This window comes from Accipiter gentilis, chromosome 28 (assembly GCF_929443795.1).
Source record: "Accipiter gentilis chromosome 28, bAccGen1.1, whole genome shotgun sequence".
NCBI classification, from domain to species: Eukaryota; Metazoa; Chordata; class Aves; order Accipitriformes; family Accipitridae; genus Astur; species Astur gentilis.
The window spans coordinates 2,387,554-2,410,972 of NC_064907.1; the positions used below are offsets into that span (position 1 = coordinate 2,387,554).

At 36.1% G+C, this 23,419-nt stretch overlaps 1 protein-coding gene across 5 annotated transcripts in view; it reads left to right on the top strand.

The window, feature by feature from the left end:
• Positions 1-23,419, top strand: part of STRN (striatin) — a 64,365-nt gene that overhangs the window by 22,282 nt on the left and 18,664 nt on the right. For 4 of the 5 annotated variants that reach the window (XM_049830759.1, XM_049830757.1, XM_049830756.1 and 1 more), the window contains exons 3-8: positions 35-108; positions 2,594-2,672; positions 4,682-4,846; positions 16,205-16,340; positions 18,283-18,418; positions 22,250-22,360. In XM_049830759.1, coding sequence (XP_049686716.1) covers positions 35-108; positions 2,594-2,672; positions 4,682-4,846; positions 16,205-16,340; positions 18,283-18,418; positions 22,250-22,360 — 701 coding nt within the window. The remainder of the gene's footprint in view (positions 1-34; positions 109-2,593; positions 2,673-4,681; positions 4,847-16,204; positions 16,341-18,282; positions 18,419-22,249; positions 22,361-23,419) is intronic. The other variant, XM_049830760.1, reaches the window with a different exon arrangement.

A 23,419-nucleotide genomic window follows, 5' to 3' on the forward strand; every position in this document is an offset into this window, starting at 1 on the left:
TCTTTTCTTTCTTTCTTTTTTTTTTTTCTTTCAGGGCTAAATATCACAAATTAAAATATGGCACAGAGTTGAATCAGGGAGATATGAAGCCACCAAACTATGATTCTGGTAAGAATTTATTAAGAATGAGTTCATTACCGGCATAAAAGCTTAACTGTGGTTCGTGCAAGTGCTGAAATGATACTATTGATAAAATAAGCCACTTAATGGAAGCAGTGGGAATAGAGGTGATTAATAAAGATTGTGTTTGACTCTTGTAAAATTAAAATATATACTAGTGCTCTGAAAGAGTCTATTAGTAAATCAAACGAGCTTAGATCTAAAAAGCCCCAAACTAACAAACTGCTTCTGGGGAGAATAATTTTCTCTTCCTTAGTAATGTGTATGGATATTTTAGAACAGGGAGATACTAGATTTATAGCTACAGAATCCTTTTATCTTTGAATAATTCTTCTGAATAAAGAGTTAATGGCAAAGGACATGAAATGTATAGTACATAATTTTTGGTTCAGTTACCTCAATGGTGTTCCAAGAGAAAAATAATGAAAGTGCATATTAGACATAAGTGAGAGTTTGAGAGTGAGGACCTTAGACATCCTTGGGTTTTGTAATTTCTCAGGATGCAGCTATAGCATGTTGCTCCAGTTTCCAGCTAAGGAATGTGCAAGGCCTGGCTTGCCCAGCAGAGCTGTAGCCAGTGCATTACTTCTGCAAAGTGAACATTAGTGGAATTACCTTTGTTAAAACTCCGTTATCCTGATTTATCCCGTTGCATTCTATATATGTAGCTGTCAGAAATGTACACTTTTGTTCTGTATCAAATGTGGACTGCTTAGAAGCATTGTTATCATGCTTCTTTGGAGTTGTCTTTGATAGATACTTGTATGCCTGTGTCTCCCTCCTGTGCTTGCTCCCTGCCCCTCCCCTGCCCTTGTTTTTCCTGGCCAGTCAGGAAAAAACAGGGAAGTGTTTCATATAGTTCTTCCAAATGGGTCCTTGTTGTTTGTTTTCTTTATGATCTCTTGGGGAGTCAGTAATACAGTTTCGAAGAAAGAGTTCAATCTCCTGATAAAAGGATGTCGTTTCCCGCCCCCCCCCCCCCCCCCCTTTTTTTTTTAACTGCTTGTGATATCTTCTGGTATTATTTGCTCATAATGCAAGTCCCTTCATTCTCATCTCTAAACTGCTGTTACCACTAGGAGTCATCAGTTTTGAGGAGAGTAAGCAAAAGAGAATTCTTGCCTGTAGATATACTTAATAATAGTGCCTTTGGAAGAAGGGGTTTTGCTTTTGAAAGGAATTTTCAGGCAGATTTATTTCAGTCATATTTTAATTCTTATGGACTGTGCTTTGGTAGTTGTGCATTGGGTCCAGCTGTGTTCAGTTGTCATCAGAAAATCATTGTGCAGTTGATTATTTCCTATGGTTGCTATTAAATGGATTTGTGAATTTGAGATGGATAAAATTCATATGGCTCTCCTTGCATGTGAATTCTGATTAGTCTGTGATAGCTTCTTTGGGTGGGTGGTGGGGTTTTTTGTGTGTGGTGTTAATTCAGTTTAAAAGTAAATGACTTCCCAGTTAGGACAATAGCTTTCTCACATCACATATCAAATTACTCATAGGATTATACCACTGGTTTTTTCTGGTTCTTAATTTTTGTTTACACAAGAAGATTGTTCATCCTGCAGTGTTTGGACCCACAAGGGTTTCAAGTTTTGTAGAGGCTTTCATAGATAATAAACCATGATCTTTTATCTTGGGAAGCATATGCTTATGTATCTCGTGGAGGAGGGGAAAAAACCCCCACCATCATGTAGTATGAAGCTAGGTATGGAATAAATGTGTAGCTGTTGGTTGCCAGCACTGAGATAGCTTTCTCACCAGAACAGCCACATATTTTTTTTGTGGATTTTCCTGGAATAGTACTGTTTAGATACAAAGTTATGGTTGTGGAAAACATGGTGAAAATTTTTCAAGAGCTCTTCAGGTTAAAAAATAAACAAACCCTGTTGTTATTTTTTTTTCTTCCACAAAATTAATACAAATATGGATGAATTTAAAGTTGATGTGAGTACATCTGTTGATTTTATGTTGAACGGTCAAGTGTTAAGGAAATTGGTTGGACAGTAAGTGGTAAATAGATTACATGATGCAGTTGCATTTGATATTGTTAGCAGTTAAAGATGATTGTACTCAAACTTAAATTATGAGCAGCAATCATATTGGAAGGTTAATGCAAAAATGGAACTCCAGATTGTGTATGTGATTATTTGCCCTTAAAGAAAAAGGAGTAAGATGGAGCTTTTTTGTATGTGAGACAGAAGGGAAGGCACTGATGACTAGTGGAACTTGCTTTTATACAGTAGGATGTACCTGACAATCTTTATGTGCACATAGTACCACAATTATGTGCTATGTGCATTTTTTTCTATCTTGATTGATTATTTGATAATTTGAATCTTTTATGTTGTTATTAAACCTTTCCTAATCATTTTAAGACAAATCACATTTGTCTTTTCAAGCGGATGGGCATCTTTTTAAAAAGTAGGACAAGGAAAAGGAATGTTCATAATTAAATAATCTTTTCCAGATGAAGGGAATGAGACAGAGATTCAGCCACAACAGAACAGTCAGCTAATATGGAAACAAGGACGGCAGCTGCTAAGACAGTAAGTGTTGAAAAAAGGACTCAAATAATGAATGCAAGGGAAAGAATCTGGTAATGAAATGTGATGATGGTGGTATTTGATTTTTTTTCTGTTAGTTTTTCCTTCAAGAAAAGTTAGCGCGTGTGATGACATCCATTCAGCTTCTGCCCTGCTTTCCCTAGGTTTTTGAAAAATTTAATATTTCAGAACTTCAGATGAGAAGCCTTGTCAAATCGCGAACACCTAATCTCCTTTTCTTTCACTGAGTGTAATAAAACAGTCTGCTTGGGAGACCAGTGGGTTGTGACACTCTGCAATTCTTTTTGCAATTAAAACCCAACACATAAAAGTCATTGTGTTAAAAGCTATGAAAAATAAAAATAACTGGTGTTGGAGAGGGATAAGTTTTGTTTTCACCTGCTCAAGGTGCAGAAAAGACTAATATCCAGAAAGTTAGACTAGAAGTTTTCTAATTCTCAGTTCGTCTCAATGAAGCAAATGTCTGTTAACTTAAATTAGTGTTTGAATTGTGGTCATAATGAATTAATTAATTTCCAAGATATTTGGTCACATTTTTGTGGAGGTTTTTTTGCCTTGGTTATAAACCTTGTTTTAAATTGAAGAGGTCTTCTAAATACCTCTCATCAGAGCATCTCTATCTGTTTTTTCATGCATTTGCCTCATCCCCTATGCCGATAGTTAGATTCTAAGGTCTTCTAATCAGCTAGCAAAACTTTTGCTTTCTAATTTTTTTTGGTGTGTTACAGAGGATTGAATGAGAGGGGAGGGAGACAGTAAGGAGAGTCTGGAGCTTTTCCGGATTTTTGCAGGAATTATACAAAAGTTAAATTTGTCTGTTGGATGGCTTGTACATGCTTTTCTTTTGCAGGCTCAAATCTTTGCACATATGTTGAATAAATGTAAATAAAGTGGTCTTGACTTAGATCAGTGATTTTGAAGACAAGTCACTTCTTCTCAGTGCAATTCATAAATAAGTGACACAGTGCCGAATACAGAGTGTGTATTACTGACGGACTCTGTTTTGCATAGGTGATTTGGGTGATTTTTATAGAGCCAAGAATTTATCTTCTAATGTGGTTATGTGGAGGATATTGTTAAATAATTGGGAGGAGAATGTTCATGCAGGAAAAGTGCATGTCCTTGATTTGTAACAGCTGTTACTGTGAAATAGAATTTCCCCTCTTTAGAGTCCTCTAGAATATTGGCCATTTAATCAGTCCAGTGTTCCTGAGAAGACAGTACTATTAACTCCATATTCTAGAGGAAAGGACAGAGACCAGTTTTTACTTTTTTTAAAAAAAAATGATTATTTCCTCCCTGTTTCCCCTAAAGGCAATATGGCATATTGATGAAAGAGTCAACTTAAGACCCTGAGGTTTTCATATGAGCTAGTCCAGGATTCTTGCTGCCCAGCCCTTATATGCAAGACAAATTAATATTTTGCAGATCCATAAGGAAGAAGCAAAACAAAGATTTTATCAAACCTAGTGCGTTATAAATAACAACTCTTACTAGTAACTACAGCTACAGAATTTGTTTTTATTCCTGCTGTTTTCTATGCTTCTAATAATGCTTGCATAAGGAACATATCTGATACTTCTTGTAAGGCTTCACGTATAGTTTCCATGTGTTGAAGAATAAAATGGCCATGTTGTACATGCAACTGTGGTGATTTTTATAAGCCAGTTGTAAATATTTTAACTGAAAGTGCTTTTCCATCCATTTTAGTAAATGAATGAATAACGTATTGTATAACCTCTGACTGCTAGGCTCTTTGATTTTTTTTAATTTATTTATTTTTTTTTTTCAGTGACTGTAGAGGCTGGTACTGCAAGAGGCGATCCCTCTGCAGCTGGTACAGGATCATTTATAAGCATGTTTCATTAGCACAGCACCATACGTTGCTAAGCTAAGGGATTGAAGATGATGAATTTAGGGAGACGTTTTCATTTACTCTTTTGAATAAGCGAGATGTGCATGGAAGATTAGCATGAGTTCTGTTCCTACAGGTATCTACAAGAAGTAGGCTACACGGACACGATATTGGATGTGAAGTCAAAACGAGTACGAGCTTTATTGGGCCTCTCAAGTGATGCTTCAGAGAAGGAAAACAGAAATCAAGAGCCAATGGTAAATGGCACAGAGGGCCAGATTAAAGAAAACACAATGATTGGGTAAGCATCAAGACGGCATTGTTATCTTTCTGCATAAATGCATGTAATGGTGTAGAACAGATTTTTGTTTACTGACAGTATTTCAGGATTTTTTTCCTAGTTGGAGATCGGAGCAATTCTAACTAATTTTATTACATTAAGCAGTCAGTATGGAAGTAACTCTTAAGATTCACAGCTTAAAAGCACAGTAAGTTTTTTTTCAGTTGGATAGCAGCACAAAGTCAAATCAAGCATCTCTGAGATAACGGTTGCTAAGTGGTTAGAGGTCAGTGTTGTTTCAAATTAATGGTTTATTGTGTTGCTGGAAACTTCACTGTATCGATTACTGGATTTGCTCTTCTGGTTTGTGCTGACTATGATATGATAATCTATGTGAGATACAGGATTATTTTGACTGGATCTGAAAAACAAAGTCACTTGCTACATTCTGATTCCTGTATAAGTTTTTGATTTTCCACTAATGTACATTTACATATACATATGTAAATGTGACTTAAATGTAAGGTCCTCATTTCTGTCTTTCAATATTTCTAATACTATGAAAAGTCGGTCAAGGAGAGTAAAACCTTGTGCTTACTTTTAAATGATGTTGAAAACATAAGAGGCTTTTTTCCATTTTCTTCTCTTTTTCATGTAGAGTTTAAAAAAGAAAAAAGTGAGTTAAATCTGAAACTTAATTGTAGAGTCTTCAGGAAAACAATGTTTGTTCTTGTTTAAGATATTGTAGTTGAAAAACTTGAAAAATAATGAAAATGATGCAGAATTGTTTGTCTGAACAGTACACGAGGTAGCTGTTCCCAGTAGTTTGTGCTGCATCAACAAGCACAGCTTTCCTCAAAGATTCTCCCTCTTTTTTCCTTTTCTATACTGATGTGGCAAAACTCAAGACTTTTTTTTTTTTTTCCTAAGGTCTAATACTGTTAAGTGACACATTCTGTCTTTTAAAAACCATTTGTAAAATTTCCTTGTACCCAGCAGATAGCTGCAGCAACTTCAGGCCAACAAGTTACATAAGGGTAGAAGTTCATTGTTATGTAATTAAATTTAATGCTGTGAGGTGGAAAAATCTAAGCATATAAGAAAACCTGCAAGCTACTAAAATATATTGTGCTGCTACGTAGTTGACTAGCCATGTCATTTATGTACAGCAGCTTTGTTTTGGAAGAACAAGGAATGCTTGATAGATTACAATAACAATTTTAGTTCTATTTCTGGTGAAGGGGTCGCTTCTTCTCAGGGGAAGTGGGTAAATAAAGCTCCTCTTCTTACACTTCAAAATTTATTTAAATGTGTTTACTTTGGTTTTGAAACAGATGGATATATTTATAAGGTAGTTATTTGATGGATGGAATGGTTGGACAGTGGTTTTGATACAGCTGTTTTGGATACATTTTAATTTCTTTCCAATCTACTTGCTCTCTGGTTAGGTGTGATATTATGTTTAACACTTTGTAATCTACCCTGTGGCTGAGGATATTCACTGATGGAGAAAAATTAGTTCCTTTCCGTTGTGGCTCTGCAGTCTTGTCAGCTGCAAGGCTGATCGGGCTGCACGCCTTGAGAAACTGTTCTCATCTCACTTGAGATACATAAAATGGCAGGCTGTATTAGAAAGCTTAGGGGAGCGTTTTGCTACATGATGTGTGAGAAGTGACTCCAGGGTTTTACAGTGGAAAAATTTTCCAGGGATCTTGTTCAACATAATCACATAAGTCTTCATGGGTGATTCTGAGTTTTTGGATGTCTGCTGAGACTGCCTGTTACTTAACAGCTATTTTATCTTGTGCTACTAGATACTGTAAAATGTTACACGTCACTGTTTCTGTGGCGTGTGGCACTGTTCACCTCCTCCCAACTGCATCATTGCTTGCTTCTGAGATTTCAAAGTGCAGCTTTATGGCAGGTGGGGAATCAGAAAAGAGATGAAATGTTGTTCTTGAGTAGCTCAGACTTACCTGTTGCCTCATCTATATTGTTGGCATTATTTAAACATGTATACAACAGCTGCTTTTTGAAGAGTATAAGCATTGAATAGGTGACTAAGATTTAAGGCACATGGATCTTGCTGCTGATCCCAATTGGAATTCTTACTGAGTGTTTGAAAATAATTCAGTGGTTGTTTTCTACCTGGTTGGCAGAACTGGGAAAAATTTAGGTGTCTCAGCTAAATTCTGGCTCACAGTCGAGGTAGGGGCAGTCTTTGAAGCAACCTCACCAGTGCTAGGCTGCTTACTGGGAGGGCAAAAAGATTGGCAATTCTTTTAGCAGCCTCTTGTTATTCCTAGCATGCATGTGAAGTGAGAAGAGGATTGGGGCCACAGCAAACTTGTACGGTCAGAAGGAGCGCGATGAACAAGTGCCTGCAGTTTGGTAGTGGTAGAGGAGAAAAGTTACAGTGAGAGACTGAAAGAACAAGAAACCACCAAAACAGTGCAATCTCAGAAAGTTTAAGGACATATGTATGTGTTTGCCAGAACCGCCAGACATTGGGACAGTTGCAAGCTAACACACAGATGGAAGATGCTCTGTGGCTTTGTATGGGTACAGTGAAACTTTCTGTAGGAGAAAGCTTTGCTAATCACCACAGAAGCCTGTGAGCTGCTCAAGCCAATGCAGTCTGGCAAATTTTGTGGTTCAAAACTTTTCATGAACTTCGATGTCAAATACCTGCTAGCAAGTCTGAGGCTAGTCATCAACCTGAAGATGTTTTAGTTACATTTGAAGAGCACAGTGCTGGACAAAATGTAATGTGTCGAAATGAATCCAGTCTAACAAGGAATACCTCTGTTAAAGTGAGAAAATGCAGCTCGTAGAGCATTTGATTTGTTTGATCTTGGAAGAACTGCATAATATCTTGGACCCAGCTGAGACTGTGGATTTTAAATCTGATTTTTAGAAAAATGTTTACATGGAAGGAAGAATGTGAGAAGTGGAGTGTGGGGATTGAACAAAAAGAAAGCTTGTGGGTGAGAAGCAATGAAGACAAATCAATAGGAGTTTGGAAAGAATATGAGTGAATGTGATGAAGATAACATACAATGGAGGGGAAAATGGCACAGTGAAAAACAGAAGGAAAATGGATACACTGATGCGTTTCAGGAACAGGAAAATGGAAGGCACATTAGCTTTAAATTTCCTTAAAGATTTCTCCATATAGCAATGTAAATTGCAGAAAGAACAGATTGGCTAAAACTGCCTTCTGTACAACTGAACACTCCTGATAAATCCCAAAGAAAGTAAAAAAAAAAAAAAAAAAAAAGGTATTTGATGCTTTTATGCTGCCATATGGTTAACCTCTTTGGGAGGAGAGAGGGGGTAACAGAAACAGGAAAGAAAACTTCCTTTATGTTTTGACTATCATTTATTGGTAATCAACCAATACTTTCTCAGTGAAATGAAAGTGGTGGAGAACAAACCAAACTGGTACTGAGAGAAATTCCAGTAAAACAATGGAAGACCTGATGTACTTCTCAACAGTCTGATTTTAGCACGGTTTTTGTGTAAGCCCACTGATCTGTGCATAGTGCTAATTGCTGCCACTTAGCCTCCTTCAGCAATACCTCTGATCTACTTCTGACTGTACTTCTGACAACAGCAGACACCCACACTTAACCTTTTTTCATTTGGAAATGCCTTAGATTGTTGTAAGGGTACGCCCTGGCATTTTTCCTCTCATCCCAGGGATGTGTGAAGTGTATACTTTGTGGTGGGTAGGGAGGGTATGCCTCCACTGCTCAGCTCACTACATCTTTTACAATTTTTTTATGAGTTGTCTGTTATACCAGAACTTGTCTGTTATACCAGAACTTGTCTGTTATACCAGAACTTGTCTGTTACATCAGTTATACCTACTTCCTTCCAACAGCTGGGGTTTGGACACTCAGTGCTGTGATAGTGACAAGTCAAGCTTTTTTATGAGAAAGGCAGGTGAGAATGTTTGGGGTGATTATTGTGAGGTTGATGCTATTTACTTTGGTATGGAGAAGTGTACAGTAGTTACTGTAGTGCAAGTATTTAAGACAGTAATATTTATTTGCAGCAGATAATATGTAACTTGAACTCTGCTAGGCTCCAGTTACTTTAGAAAATTGCCATCTGGTCCCTCATACCTCTCAGCTTAATTTTGTATGCTTTAGAGGGTTGCAGTTACATCAGAGAACTACCCCCACCTCTTTGGTTTTTTCTTCTTTTGGTACAGTGATGAACAAATTACTGTTGTCTGAAAGTCTTTTAAAGCCAAACCAGTTTCTCTTCTTACTATTAGATGAAATAGCCTCAGTCTTTGTGTTACTAGCTGCTACATCTGTGGCCAAACTTGTATTCTTACATTGCCTATTTATTTGCTAATGTACAGATCGTCTTGAAAACTTTAGCACTCAAGACATCATGTGGATTTTGAATACATCCTGCAAGATTTTGATTCAATAAATGAAATGTTAATATGATAACCTGAGATAGTTATAGTCCTGTTTCCACTTATTTCATGGAATTTAAAAGGGAATCTGTTTTCAGTTTCTTCAATCAGCTCACTTGCATTACAAAAGATAAGTACCACTTGGCATGACTGGACTCAAAAGTAGATACTAAAATAATAACTTTATAATAATAGTTGAAATTCTTAACACCTGCAGTGAGAGAAATGGGTGTTTTCCCCCAACAAACTGAAACAGAGATGAAAGCTGTCTGCAAATGTCACTTGTAGCCTTGAAAAAGTGAGAGTATTCCGGTATCTTAGGTTCACTTATTACCTCATTTTTTAATAGCTTTATCTTACTGACTGAAACCTAAACAGTCAAATTAGTTTACCTTCTTGAAGGTGTGTACTTGACTACCATTTGATATGAAGGGAAGCAAATAGAATAAAGGAATAGACCTCGAAAGGAATGAGGGTATACCAAGCATATGAATGTATATACACATATATATGGATGTGTGTATATATAAAAACAATATAGATAAAATATCTGCGTTCTTGCTAAAGGTTTGATCGTTAGAACTCTATTTAAATAGCTCAAAGAAGCTTGTTAAAGAAAAATGATCCTGAATGATGTATCAATCTCTCTGAAACTGATCTACTGACCTCTTTTTTTTTTCTATTGAACCGCATATGGCTTCCACTGCCTATACTTTACATGAGCAAAAAGGCATCAAACATTAACATTTCAGAGCAAATCCAAAGACCTTCTCAAAGATTAAAATTAAACTTTTTGAAGACTTTATCTTTCTGATGTACAACAAATCATTCCAACTGGCACTTCAGCAAATGAACATCTTTCTATACCAGAAAGCCTTGAATAACTCTTTTGCATTTCTAAATCGTATTAACACTGACCCATGTAATGAAAATGCTGCATACTGGCTGATGAATGTTGTGTGTTGACTAGCTTATAAAATGGTTTATTTGGAAAAATTATCTCTGAATTTAACAACCTGTTTCATTTCAACATCTGCCATGAAAAAGATTTCCAATATAGTATGCGAGACTAAAATATTGAATTACAAAAAAAAAAAAATAATATCCAAAATCTATTTGCTTTATTCCCTTTACTGGTGGGTTTTTTCCACCTTTTTCCTGTTTGTGTGGAGTGACCTAACAGGCATTTCAAAGATACCTGATTTAGGCCAGACCTGGACACTTTCAACAGATGCATTAAAGCAAGGGAGGGAAAAAAAGATAAATTGGGGTTTTGTGTGAAGAAAGTAGTACCAATGGACCACTCGATTTCATTGGCATAGATCTATGGCTTAAGGGTTTGAGGGATGCTTCTTGGAAATGTCACATAAGACTCATAGTACAGAAGGAATGGGGAGAAAGACAGAGAAGTTGTGCAGTGGGGGAGAGGAGCAAAGAGAGGGGAGGTGAATGGAGAAATAACTTATGAAAGTTACTCAGTTCTTCAAAGGCTAAATTTATTTTTTATTTTTATTCTTTAAAAAGCTTGTTTATTTGACACATTATGGTTATCTGACTAGATTTGGCAAGAGGAGTGGCCTTTCCTTTTTAAATGGCATTCCTTTGCAATTCCAATTTACATCCAAACCATTTTGTAAGTGTTGCTTACCAGTTGTAGTATGTATTGCACTGGTTCTTGCATTGTGTGGTGTGAATTCATAAGAGGTTTCAAAGGTTGTGACAGACTGTCTAGCCTGCCCTGTGTTTCTTGTGTGTAAATTTTGATGGTTGTAAGTGTTCCATAGTTTTATAAATTAGTTTGATATTTTCTGTGCTGCGTTATGAAAGATTTTGCACATTATTGAAGATTTAACAAACTTCTTAAAGATAGTCCTCATAGAAAGAATATATTTGAATTTGCATGCATTTATTTACTGCATCTAGTTTGAAAGAACTCAACTAGCCACACTGAAAAGACTGTGTTAAAACATAAAATAACTAAATTCTATGAGGAATTAATAAAACTTATGACCTTGCACTAGCAGGTTTTGATAGTGGGAGGAAAATAAGCCAAGGAAAATGACTTAAGAAAGAGTATGCTAGAATAGCTCTTTGAACGCTGGGTCATAACAGACTTTTTCCTGTACAGGCCCCAGAAACATTTCTCAGCCTAAGCTGAACTTGTGTTTATTTAACTTTACTGTGTTATTTCTTCCTGCTTCTGAATTTATCAATAAAATCTGGTTTTATTTAAGATAACTTGTGTATGTCTTGGATAAAACAAGCAAACAAAAAAACCCTCTAGTTTTTCCTTTGGGAGAGTGAGTAGGACCAAGACAGTTAATGGCCTTGTGGTTGGGCAATTCATGGAGAAGTTTGAGAGCCTCCCTGGACATGACCACAGACTTGCAAGAGTTATTGTCAACAAAGGAGAAGGTAATGATAGAAATATTGAATGCGTTGGTTACAAAGAAAATATATGTCTGTAATGTGGCTTTAGTCTAAGTTAAACTTGACTTTGCAATATGAAACGTTCTGGATCATGTTGGGAGCAGGAAAGGTATCATTAATGTGCTGTTTTAGTTTCCACTTAGCACCTTCACCTTTCCTATAGGTTATGGCTTCTACTTTTCACTCAGTAAGAAACAGGAATTATGTTAAGATCCTGAATATTAAATGTTGAAAGCCAATTGAATGCTATACATTTTGTAAAGCTGCTAATAGTTCAATGTCAGGGCCAACTGGATTTTTGTCTTGACAAAAAACTTGTCTTGAGCAATGTCACTGTAGGGCAGAAAATGAAGAGTTGGCTGTATGGCCCGCTGATACCCAGTGAGAGTCATGCTTGCTTTAAATAGAACATGTGGAATATCCATAAATTTTATTTCTTAGATTTCATGGGAAGAGATTATTATTTAGTCTTAAAGGTGCCAAGGGGTTAAGACAAATCTGAATATTTGAACAGCCTGTAAAATTCAAGTTGGGAGGAGATTTTCAGGGCAGTCACAGCTGCAGAAAATTCTGGCAGCTTCTCCTGAGGAGAAAAATATTCATGTGATTTCAGTTTTATGTTGCTTTAAGGGAGGTAAGTACTTCAGTTATGAGCCCATTTGTAACAAGAAATTTGTGTTTTAAACAGGAAAAAGTGTCTTTAGGGATCAGAAGTTCCCTGTGTCAATAGTAATATTCACAAAATCTGCACGCTGCCCATCTGTTAGTAGTAAGATGGAAAACCCAGCAGCATTAGTGTAGCTATACTTCCCTTTTTGGCACTACTTAATGTACTTGTTATCCTTGTGACAAGCAATGAGTCCTATTGTACTTAATCATGTGCAGACACAAGTAGCAGGTAGTCTTTCTGCCCCAAAGACTTTACTGTCTAACTGGATAAGGCCACTGGAGAGGAGGATGCAATGCACAGAGTGTCTGATAGAAGATGTTAAATTGGTTAAATGATTTTATTTTATTTTATTTTTTTTTTTAGGTTTGGTTAGGAAGTGGTAAGTCAACTGGGATGAAACCCTGAAGGAAAGAAGGCAAGGCTAGGTGCTGGGAGAAAACCATGCAAGGGTGCTGTTGCAGAGTACAATTGAGGAAGGAGCAGTGGGAAAGAGATTCAGAACAAGCAGCTGAGGAGCACAGGGTTGAGGAAGTCCTGCCAAAATCTGGTTGCTCTGTGCTCGCTGCCTTGGCAGCTTCTGTAGCTGCTCTTGCTGTCTGGGGTTTCTGGTTTGTTCTTCCCTAGCAGTATTTCTTTAGATGGTATGGCTGGGGAAGAAGGAAAAAGCAACACCTAAGTTCCTGCACTTTGAAAATTATGTTCTCCCTTACATATGTTTTGATACAGGACAGTCCAGTAAAGAGGAATTGTCCTTTTTGAGACCTTTTGGGGCTTTTTGTTCTTTTTATTTGCAACAGGTCCTGAACCTTGCCATAGTCTTGCCTCACTCATGCCTGTAATACTACAGTGCATGTATCAGTCCCTGCCTTTGGAGCTCTATTCTGTTGTTTTCACCCATTGATTTTTTTTTAAGTATTCTAGACTACAAAAGCACTGGAAATGTTGTGTTTCTTTTTCTAAAATGGAATTTAAAGTCATTTATTATACTACCCTATCTCTGAATATATTTTTGCTACTTCTGCTTTTTTATGTTGCTTTGTGAAAGACCCCGTAAAAAAAGCAAACTAAACAGATGGAAAATAATGAAACAAGCAAGCTTCAAATTGCCATCAAAGTTCATAACATAAATTAGCTAAGGCTAGACATTTTCTTAAGTATATTTTACAGTATTCCTAAGTGTTCATGCTGACAGTAATATCTAAAATGCATTATGTTTATGTGCTGCTAAAGGATCAAAAATAGCTAAATGAAAAATAGCTCAATTATTGAGTCACTTTTGATTTGACTGCTAAAGTGTATTGGGGTACAATGTAGCCAATCAACCTGTCTGTCAGCTTGAAGCTTCTTTTCCCTGTAGAACCTTTAAATAGTTTAAATATTCCGTCACTTCTGTTTTCTTTTTTTAGTTCTTAGGAATTCTTTCTTGGAAGTTGTGCCTTAGCACAAATAATCTCTTGTAGTACTATGCTGACTTTGTACTTTCTTGTACTGTGCAGGAATTCTGAAATATGATAAACTACTGTGTTTTGCAATGCATGAGATGCCTTTTACCCTACTGTGTAAATAGAGATACACAATTATGTATATGACCTGCCCAATAAAGTATGTAACGATTAATATGATAGTTGAATTCAGACCAGTTACTTAAAAAAAGATAAAACCTTCTCTTTCAGTGGTCACTTTGAACTTCAGTGTGAGAAAGCCCGATTTAAGATCAAATGAGGACAGAACCAAATCTAGATATGAATTACTGCAAATATTTGTACCTGTAGAACAATATCTGTCGCTTAATAGCAAGTTCTGTTGATTAAAATTTTATATTCTCTGTTTGGTATTGGTTCATATGTTGTTTACTGTAGCGTGTGTGATAGTTATTAATATAGATCAGCAGCCATGATGTTTTTACATTGCAAAGTAGAGAGGAAAAACCAGAAATACAACTGTGGTCAGATGATTTAGTCCACTAAAAGTTGACCAAGGAAACACAAAATTTTCTGAAAAACAAGAAGTTAGTCAAGTGAAGCACATTACGAGTTTTGTCTTATCAAGATTTGTATGTTGGAAACAGCAAAATAAGAGTACTGTAGGATTTCTGTGAAAATGTACATTATTACTACAGATTCATGAGGTGTCATAGTCTGCCAAAGCAGTGATTACTTAAGAAAAGGAAAAAATATTACTGAGGGCTTTCAGGTGTGTCATAGAAACAGGAGGGTCAAAATACTGCAGGAAGCAAGGCAAATTGGAAACATGTTTGAGATTTGTTCTTATCTTAAGATAAGCTATGGGAAAGTGGAAGGAATGTTCTCAGTAAAACCAGTGACCATGAAAACATACTATACATCATGGTATATTAATGGTGCTGTGTATGTGGAATTTCTAATGGCAAGTGAAATCTTTATTGGTATTTTTGGGCTGTAAAGATGAGTAAATGAAAAAAAGATAGAATCGCAAATAGTCTTAATGAGATGCAGACATACTGGGGCTATGAATAAGCCACTCCTGCTAATTTTTGTCATGTAAGCGTAGAACTGCTTGAACAGAGACTGTGTAAAGAAGGAAGCGTGCTGCTTGTCACGCCTTATTACACATCAGAGCTTTTGCCATTGGATGTTTTCCTGTAATAAACCTTTGAAAAGTGTTATGAAGAAACACTGGAATGAGTGGGTGATGGGCAGATAATCAGGTGTTTACACTGTGAGGAGTTTAATAGGTCTTACTATATAGGCTTGTTAGTTGAACATTTTGAAATGGGTCATAGCAGAAGCAAAATGTAGCATTAGCAAGGCACTTGCTAGTAGTAAGGGTGACTGTTCAAGGCAATTTAGAGCTACAATTCAGAAAGGGAGATTTCTGTTTCAGTGGTTGTGAAAAGCAAGATGTCGTGCATTTAGTGATGAACTATAAAAAAGACTACTGATTAAAGGTAAGGAAACAATAAAGCTTGTCTTTACTACTGTAAAGTCATATCAAGAATGCAAAAGGTTTTACTGGAAGTAATCATTACAATTCAAACTGATACTTTTTTTTTAATCACTTTATCTTTGAGGGATTGATGGAGAAGCTCGTCTTCTGCATAGAAAACACGGTACCTGTTGTTAATTTTAGTATTTCTTTAATTTTACTTTCTTCAGAGTTTTAATAATGGTTACAGTCCTGCTTCTTGGATTCTTGCTCTTCAGTTGTTAATATGACAACCCTTATGCTTCCTGTTCTGAGGCACTGCCTGAATTTGTGCTAGTGCAGTTGTAATTTTACCCATTCTTCATCTCTTTCCTTGTTTAATGTTAACGTCCACATAAACATTATTTAGTCATCAATGACATTTTCCCATTTTATTGTTTTATAGTGGCAAATTTACTGTGTCTTAGAAATTAATGAATGATGGATCTAGAGTTTGATGTTTCCCAGAAAGGTGAGGAACATTAGATAGCAGCAGCAGCAAAGTTTTCCTGTACCCTGATGTACATGTGGGAGGCCAACTTAGTAGCTGTAACTCATGTCCTTGTTGCTGAGGCATTCAGTGATGGTATATCAGTATTGATGTTGCTTTTGGGCACATACCAGGTGAACATTGCTTTAACATGCTTTTCAAATAAAAAATTGGAAGTGTCTGTCCTGGTAAGCAGCTGCATGAGAAACAGTTGCTTCTAATAATTTATGGATAATGTTTAGGTTTTTAATCCACAAGCCCTTTACCTGTAATAGTCTGTTTTTATCTGTAGGCTTACTTTAGTCTCGTGTTGTTGGACATCATAATACAGAACAGACTGGTAAATTGCAAAAGTGATTTTGTTATGATTTCTTTCGGCTCATGATAGCGGTGGTTGTTGTTGTTGTTTAGGAAACCTGAATTGACTGACTCTGCCTCTCTGCTAGAGACCTTCAAGTTTCTTGAAAATGCAGCTGCAGACTTTAGTGATGAAGAAGATGAAGAAGATATTGAAGGAAGAGAGAAAACAATCATTGATACTGCAACAGTGAGTGGAAAAAAATAATTGAAAAAGTTACGAAGAACAGAAAAAATGAGGTTAATGAGATGCCTATATGCAAAGTATATCACTGTGTATGTACACGTGCAAATCATTAATGCATCTTTATGATGGTCTGTCCGAGCATGTGTGCATAAGAGGAATTATATTTGCATTTCTGAGTTTGTGCATACAAGTTAAGCTTCATCATCTTTATTGCTTTAAGTTTGCAGCGACAGATTAAAATTTTTTAAATTGTCTTTCTACTATTCCATCCTGCCCAGTGTTTTTGATATCTATTGGACAAATTTTTTAAGGTAGCAGATGTCCTTTTTTTACAATTTTCAGATAGTTTGGAGGTATTGTTCGTAATGCTGCACATCAAAAATGCATTGTTTCTTGAGTATTTATATAAATGTATTGGTATTTAAAATTACTTGTAGAAATTTATCCTTGTAGGGTACAGAACTGAAATACCATATTTCTCTTTAAATAGCTTGTGGAAGGAAGAACAAGTATAACTGGAAAAACTCTCTGACATGTGGTTAATAAACTTTTTTGTTTGTTTATTCAGTCAAATACCTGAAACTCCCTCATGATCTGTACTTTGCTATATGATTTGGTCATATGATCACATAAGATAGATACATACAATCAGTACTCAATTTTATCCTCTTCTTTTCAAAGTTAATATTTAATTAATGAGTTGCGTTTCCTAACAGTTGAAGTAGATAAGAGTTATGATGGATGTGATTATTTCTATGATCAGTTTTAAGAATCAACACTTAAAAACCCATCAGTTTTAAAGAGCTTTGTAAGCTTGTTCCTCTCATCCATGGGCTGTGACCTAATGTCTGAGACTCTTCTGTAAAATCATCTGTAATACAGTATGTTCAATAAGCCTGCTGAAGGAATGAAGCTTGAAATTTAGAATTGCTTCAGGTTTTGAAATTGGTTCATTGTATTTAGAGAAAACAGTCATTCATCCTCATGAATGATGGGATGTTGGCAGATGTTCAACTATTGGATATTGAAGTCTTCTCAGACTTGACCCTTCACAAGGTGCCACGTCAAAATGGTGTGATGAATGTAATTTTTCTTTTTCTGTAGAAGTAAAATTTATGCTACAGATTTCATGTATCATGGCATCAGCTCACCTGTTAGTCAAACAACTGTAAAGCTTTTAGTCCATTTCAATTATTGAAGGAAAAGTAAATTTACTGCATTTCTGTATGCAGAAAGCATACAATGAGGTCCTTCATAAAAACATGTATTTGTTCTTTTACCAAAATTTGATAAATTTTTTTTTACCAAATTTGCTTTTGAATTTGAAAGGGAAATGCAGTTTAAACATGGAAGTACCATGTTTAAATAACAGTAATATCTGAAAAAGTATTCAGGATGGAATGCTTTTTGCTAAACTTAAGCAAATTATCTCTTGTCAGTTGGTTTGTTGTTTTTTTTCCCTAGACTTGTCTTTTGGTCCACATGTAGAGTGATTTCAGGGATGTGAGTTTAAAATGCTATTTTCAGAGAAGCAGAGTGAGTTTGGTTTTGCTGAAGTCCCTTCTACAGCATTCTGGGATTTTGTTTGTGGGTTTTGTGTGTTGCTTTTTTTTTTTTTTTTTTTTTTTTTTTTGAAATCTGTATTAACAGAAAGTTTGTACTTCTCTGGTATAAAAAAAAATAGTGGTCTAGGTCAGTGTAGACTTACTATCCAGTGATCGATTATTGGTGTTTGTGGGAAGAAAGATCTACAGACAAATTTCATTTTGACTTAGAAACTTGAACAAAGTCTGTATGCTTATTCCAGATTTGCTTATTAATGTATACTTTTCTGCTTCTTTAACTTCCTGTTAGGATTTTGCATAGAAGACGAGACGGTACTGCTCGGTATAAAGATGTGCGTGTAACTTGATTCATCTTTTTTGTCTCCTTCCTGACGTTTCAGATTGTAAGGAAAAGAGTACTATCTGACAGCAGTGAAGACAGAGATACAGAAGAAGCTTTGAAAGAGTTTGACTTTTTGGTTACCTCTGATGAAGGTGATGGGGAATCAAGAAGTTCAGGAGATGGAACAGACTGGGGTAAGGAAGTTTAATGGATTGTACCAGGAGGGAAACAAAATGTGCTAAGAATATGTTGTGAGTGATTGATTGAGATCTCTGTCATGATCACAGCACCTTTTGAGTATTCCTACAGTAAATAATTGGCAGACTGAAGTCCTCTTGACGTAATATTCTCATTTTTCTGTATACTGTTTCAAGGATTCTTCAAGGTTTATGGTTTTGGTCATTATCTTTTTCCTTTAATAATAAGGTAGACAGAATTTGAATTTTATGAGTGGAATTTCAATGTGTTTTCCCAGTGACCCATGCTAATGAAGTTGTATTTTACAGTTATGACATGAAAGTTATTCGTCGTCTTTGGTTTCTCCCACTTTGATACAGAGAGTAATGTGAGTCATAAAGACTGAATTAATTGTACTCTTATTGTGTGTTAGCCATCTGGGCAATATGAGTTATTCAGTTCTCAGTTATTCAGTTATTCAGTGCTCAAATTTTCTTTTATAATTTATCAGAAGAATAGATCTTTACACCCCCTAGTCATTAGAGAGACATTTCACAAACTGTTCTCTGTCCTTTGAGGTTTGTGTCCTGCAACCCAGAATGCCAGCATCCACTTTACCTTGACATAATTATTCCACATCAACCCACTGCATAGGGAAGGGAAGAAGGAAGAGAACTGGTTAAATATCTTGATGGGGAGTTGTTTCTTCCTTAAGCTGCTCTGGAAAGTCTTAAGCATAAGTGGACACAGAGGGGACTATGGGAGACGATTGGGAAGTAATTGAGCTTTATAATGGATCTGAAACCTCGACAGACAAATAAGCCATGGGAGCTGTGGATCTCACATTAGCTAACAGCTCCAAGATGCTGTATTTCACTGAAGCCATGTCCAGCTCCTGGCTGGACTCCAAATTATTGTACAGTGTGGTGTAGTCTCTCTGCTTAAGAGGATGTGCCTCAATATCATTAGATAGAGCAGTCAGTGTTCTGTTCACCAAACAAATATAGGAATGTTACTCTTTACAAAAAATATTTTTATTAGGTTGTTCTGATACTTCTCTTTAATATTAAATTTTATCCATTTATGCTTGATAAGTGTAGCTATTGCTTGTGTCACTGAAAAGTTAGTATGCCAACAGGAGCTTTTTTGTTCTCAAATTCACACTTCTGGTTTATTTTTACTTTCATTGATGACAGCTGAGTACAAATGAGCAAAAGTCTAACACTGAAAATAAATTGTCATGGAAAATAGTAAGTTTCATTTCTAGAAATACTAAGGGGTTTTTTGAGTATAGACATTCATGTTTTTCAGTTACTTGTTTCACAACCTGTGTCTTTTATTGTAACTGTATATAAGAATAAGCTTCTTCAAGGAACTGCTGTTATGAATCACTTTAATTTGATTTAAGTGAAACTGTTAAGTGTAGCATGGAAGAGTGATGTTGTGTAGTGAGGATAGAAGCAAACAAAGGAAGTCCTTGCTTCATTTTGGATCCCAACCACTACTGATCAGTTACAGTAATCTGTTGAACCTATTTGGCTTGACAGGTCCTCAGAAGAGTTCGGGTAATTTTTAAACTATATAAAGCACTTGCACGGTAGCAGAAAAAATGTGAAGTTGAACAGAACCTGTGGGACATTCAGGAAGCATCCTGGGACAGTCTGTAGAAGATTAATGTATTAAGTATTTTCCTGGCAACAATACAGTCTAATATAAATTCATTTAAACTTTTTGTTGGAGGAGAGCAAAAAATCTTGTCTAGCCAGGGAGGAAAAGCATGATTAAAACTTATAACCTGGTCCCAGAAACAATACGTACTTGTTTCTCTCAAGCATGATTTTGTCATACCTCTTCTCAGTTCTTCACGCAGTTTGTGATCATTCGTGGTAGTTAATTGGGCATGTGTATTAAGAGGGCATGACTAAGCCCACAGACCATTTTTTTAGAGCCTCTCTCCAGCTTATTAATACATCTCTATTTTCATAGCAGCTACAAAAAGCCTAATGTCTCAAGACTTCGGGTCTTGATTTAATCTGTCACTCCTGAGTATAGGATCATGACTGAAAGGGGTGAGAGATCATCTAGTCCAACCTCCTGCTCAGATCCATTTGCAGCAGGTTACTCTGGCCTTCTGGTCAAGATTTGAGTGTCTTCCAAAAAAGAAGTTCCCATAAACTCTCAGGGGCAGTGTTCTGGTATTTGACTGTCCTCACAGTAAGAAGAATTTTGCCCTTCTGTGATGCAAGCCTAAGCAGAGTCTGTCTCTGTCTTCTCTACACCTGCCCGTTAGGTAGTTGTAGGCAGTACTAAGATCCTCTTCTGCCATTGCCGAAGTCTCAGCCCCTCCTTGTAGATCACCTGCTCCAGCTGCCTTAACCATCTTAGTGGCTCCCTGGACTTGCTATACTATGTCAATAGTAGGTACTTAGCATTACATTTACAAGGTTTCCCAGTATAAGAAATATTATACTGGATGCAGTACTCAAGGTGTGGTCTGACAAGTGCCAAGCAGAGGGGAGTAATCACTTCCCTCACCCTGCTCTCTGTGTTCTTGTTAATATAGCCCAGGATAGGATTGATCTCCCTTGCTGCAAGAGTATGTTGCTGACTCCTGTTTGATTTGATGTTGATAGAGGATCCCTAGGTGTTTTTCAGCATAGTTTATTTCTAACAAGTCAGTCCCCATAATAACCCATGTCTGGTTTTGTATCTTCTGTCCAACCTTAGTGACTCCTTCAGATTGTGACTGATAGTGTTCTGCTTCCTCTATAGACATTGAATACTCTTTCTGCATATTAGTCTGAGGATTAGTTTATTATTGTTCACATTTTAAAAGGTCTAGAATAGTTTATTGATGTACAAAGCAAACATGGTCTGAAAGGAATTAATTTTTGAATAATAAGGTTGAGATTTTAATGGGGAAAAAAAGCAAAAAGATAATGCATGTCAAAAAATTCTGTAGCAGTAATGGTCATGAAAGTAAATATATATGAGGAAAAGCTGTATTACCTCCCTCCTTGCAAATTTTTTGTTTTAAGCTGCCTCAGTACACTCTTTCCATATATGGAAAAAATTACTTAAGAGTTTTGAACTCACATAACACGTTTTGTTCAAAATTTCCGAGTACCATACTACTATTGGAAGAATACTTCCCTGTATCATGTCACAGGGGAAGCAATTTGAGAGAGATGGGTTGGGGTTTTTTTGTTGTTTGTTTTTTTTTTAAAGTGGGGATTCTTTTTTTCATTAGGCATGTTGAAATGTTTTGTGTTTTGTGTATTTTCTCAAAGACTAGTAACTCAGGCCTTCCAGTTTCTGTGAAATTTCATGGCTTTAGTGCTTTAAGATTTTATTCAAACCTTAGTGACATGTATACTGTGTTCCAAAATGATTTAAATGTGTTGCTGCTTTGTGTAAATGACAACATAGCACAAAGGCAATGAAATGAGAATTTGAAATGCAACGCAACGTCTGAGTTGTAAAGTTATGTTGACCAGTAACATAGCTGCTGCTTCTAAATGTAATAATTCTTTCCCTAGAGGAAAAAAAAGCTGGAAAATATGTCCTGATTTATTTTAAAGTAAATGTTGCTTACGTTTCTGAACAGCTATGTGCTTGGTTATAGAAATTAGGCATGTGAAATTTCATCTCAATTTTTTGTTAAGAAAATTCTGAGCAGTAGAAGTGGAATGTGAGTAGCAGTTTTACAGCTTTCACAAGCTTGGTGCTAATTCTGTCTGTTTAAAATAAAAGACAAATGCCGTTGACAGCAGCTGTTACCTCCTTCAGTGGAGATCACTTGGTGACGTTATTGAAAAAGGATGTTTCATTTGTTTTACTTTGTTTAGAAAAGGAAGACCAGTGTCTCATGCCTGAAGCCTGGAATGTCGACCAGGGAGTAATAACCAAACTCAAGGAACAATACAAAAAGGAGCGCAAGGGGAAAAAGGGGGTGAAGAGTAAGTGGAAAACATTGCACCTTAAAATCATAAATCTCACATCTTTCACACCCTTAATTCTATCTCTCTTTCAATGTTTTCCTAAAATTACTTACTCTTTTACTTTGCTGCTCCTGACTGCTTTCCTGTTCACCAGTTCTCAGGGGTTGAAATTAATGACAGTCAATCAAGTTACCTGATAAATAGGTGGATTAGATATAACTTCTTCCAACCAGGTGTTGGATTAATTAAAAATTCTTGCTTTGGGCATGGATTGTACTTTTGTTATTCAGAAACTTAAATTGTAAAAGGCATTGGTTTAATAGTTCACACTTTAATATAGAAGACTTCAGAACCCTTTCTTAGCTGGAAACATGCCAGTTTCGGAGGAAGAGCTAAAGTCTGGTATGAAAAAAAAAAAAACCACCCAAAAAAAAACCCCAAACCCAAACCAGAAACTGTCTTGAGTATCCTATTAGATGACAGAGGGAGAAAACAGGTTAATTTCTACCCCTGTTTATACTTAACATTCACAACATGAAAGTCATGCTGTCATCATAATTTGTTATGCAGGGCTCGAAATAGGAAGCAACCCTGACCAGTTTATTTGTAAATCACAGGATTTATTTATTGACTTTCACACCTGTGGGACTAGCTTTTTAAAATGTTGGCTATTGTTATCCAAACAAAAAGACTGTGATCAGTATCTGAAATACGGTTTCTAGCCCTGTATTGTATTTTTTGTTATATTTCTTGAAATACAAATCTATTTTGTAAAATCAATGTTTTTTGATAAGTAAGCTTTAAAACTTTTTGAACTCAGATGAAGTGTTTAAAATGAAACACTGTATTCACAGCTATATTTCAAACATATAGCCATATTGAGAATTCATATGTGAATGATATAAACTAATAATACTGCATGTAGCCCAGTAAGAAATTTGAGGGATGTTTCTCTCTTTATGGGAAGATGCTTATGAGTACCAAGAAAATTCTCACTTCCGAAGAGACACGCGTAACGATGCAAAAGGCATCAGATCCTCGCATCATTGAGGCTGACTTGTTTTACTTTTTGTATTG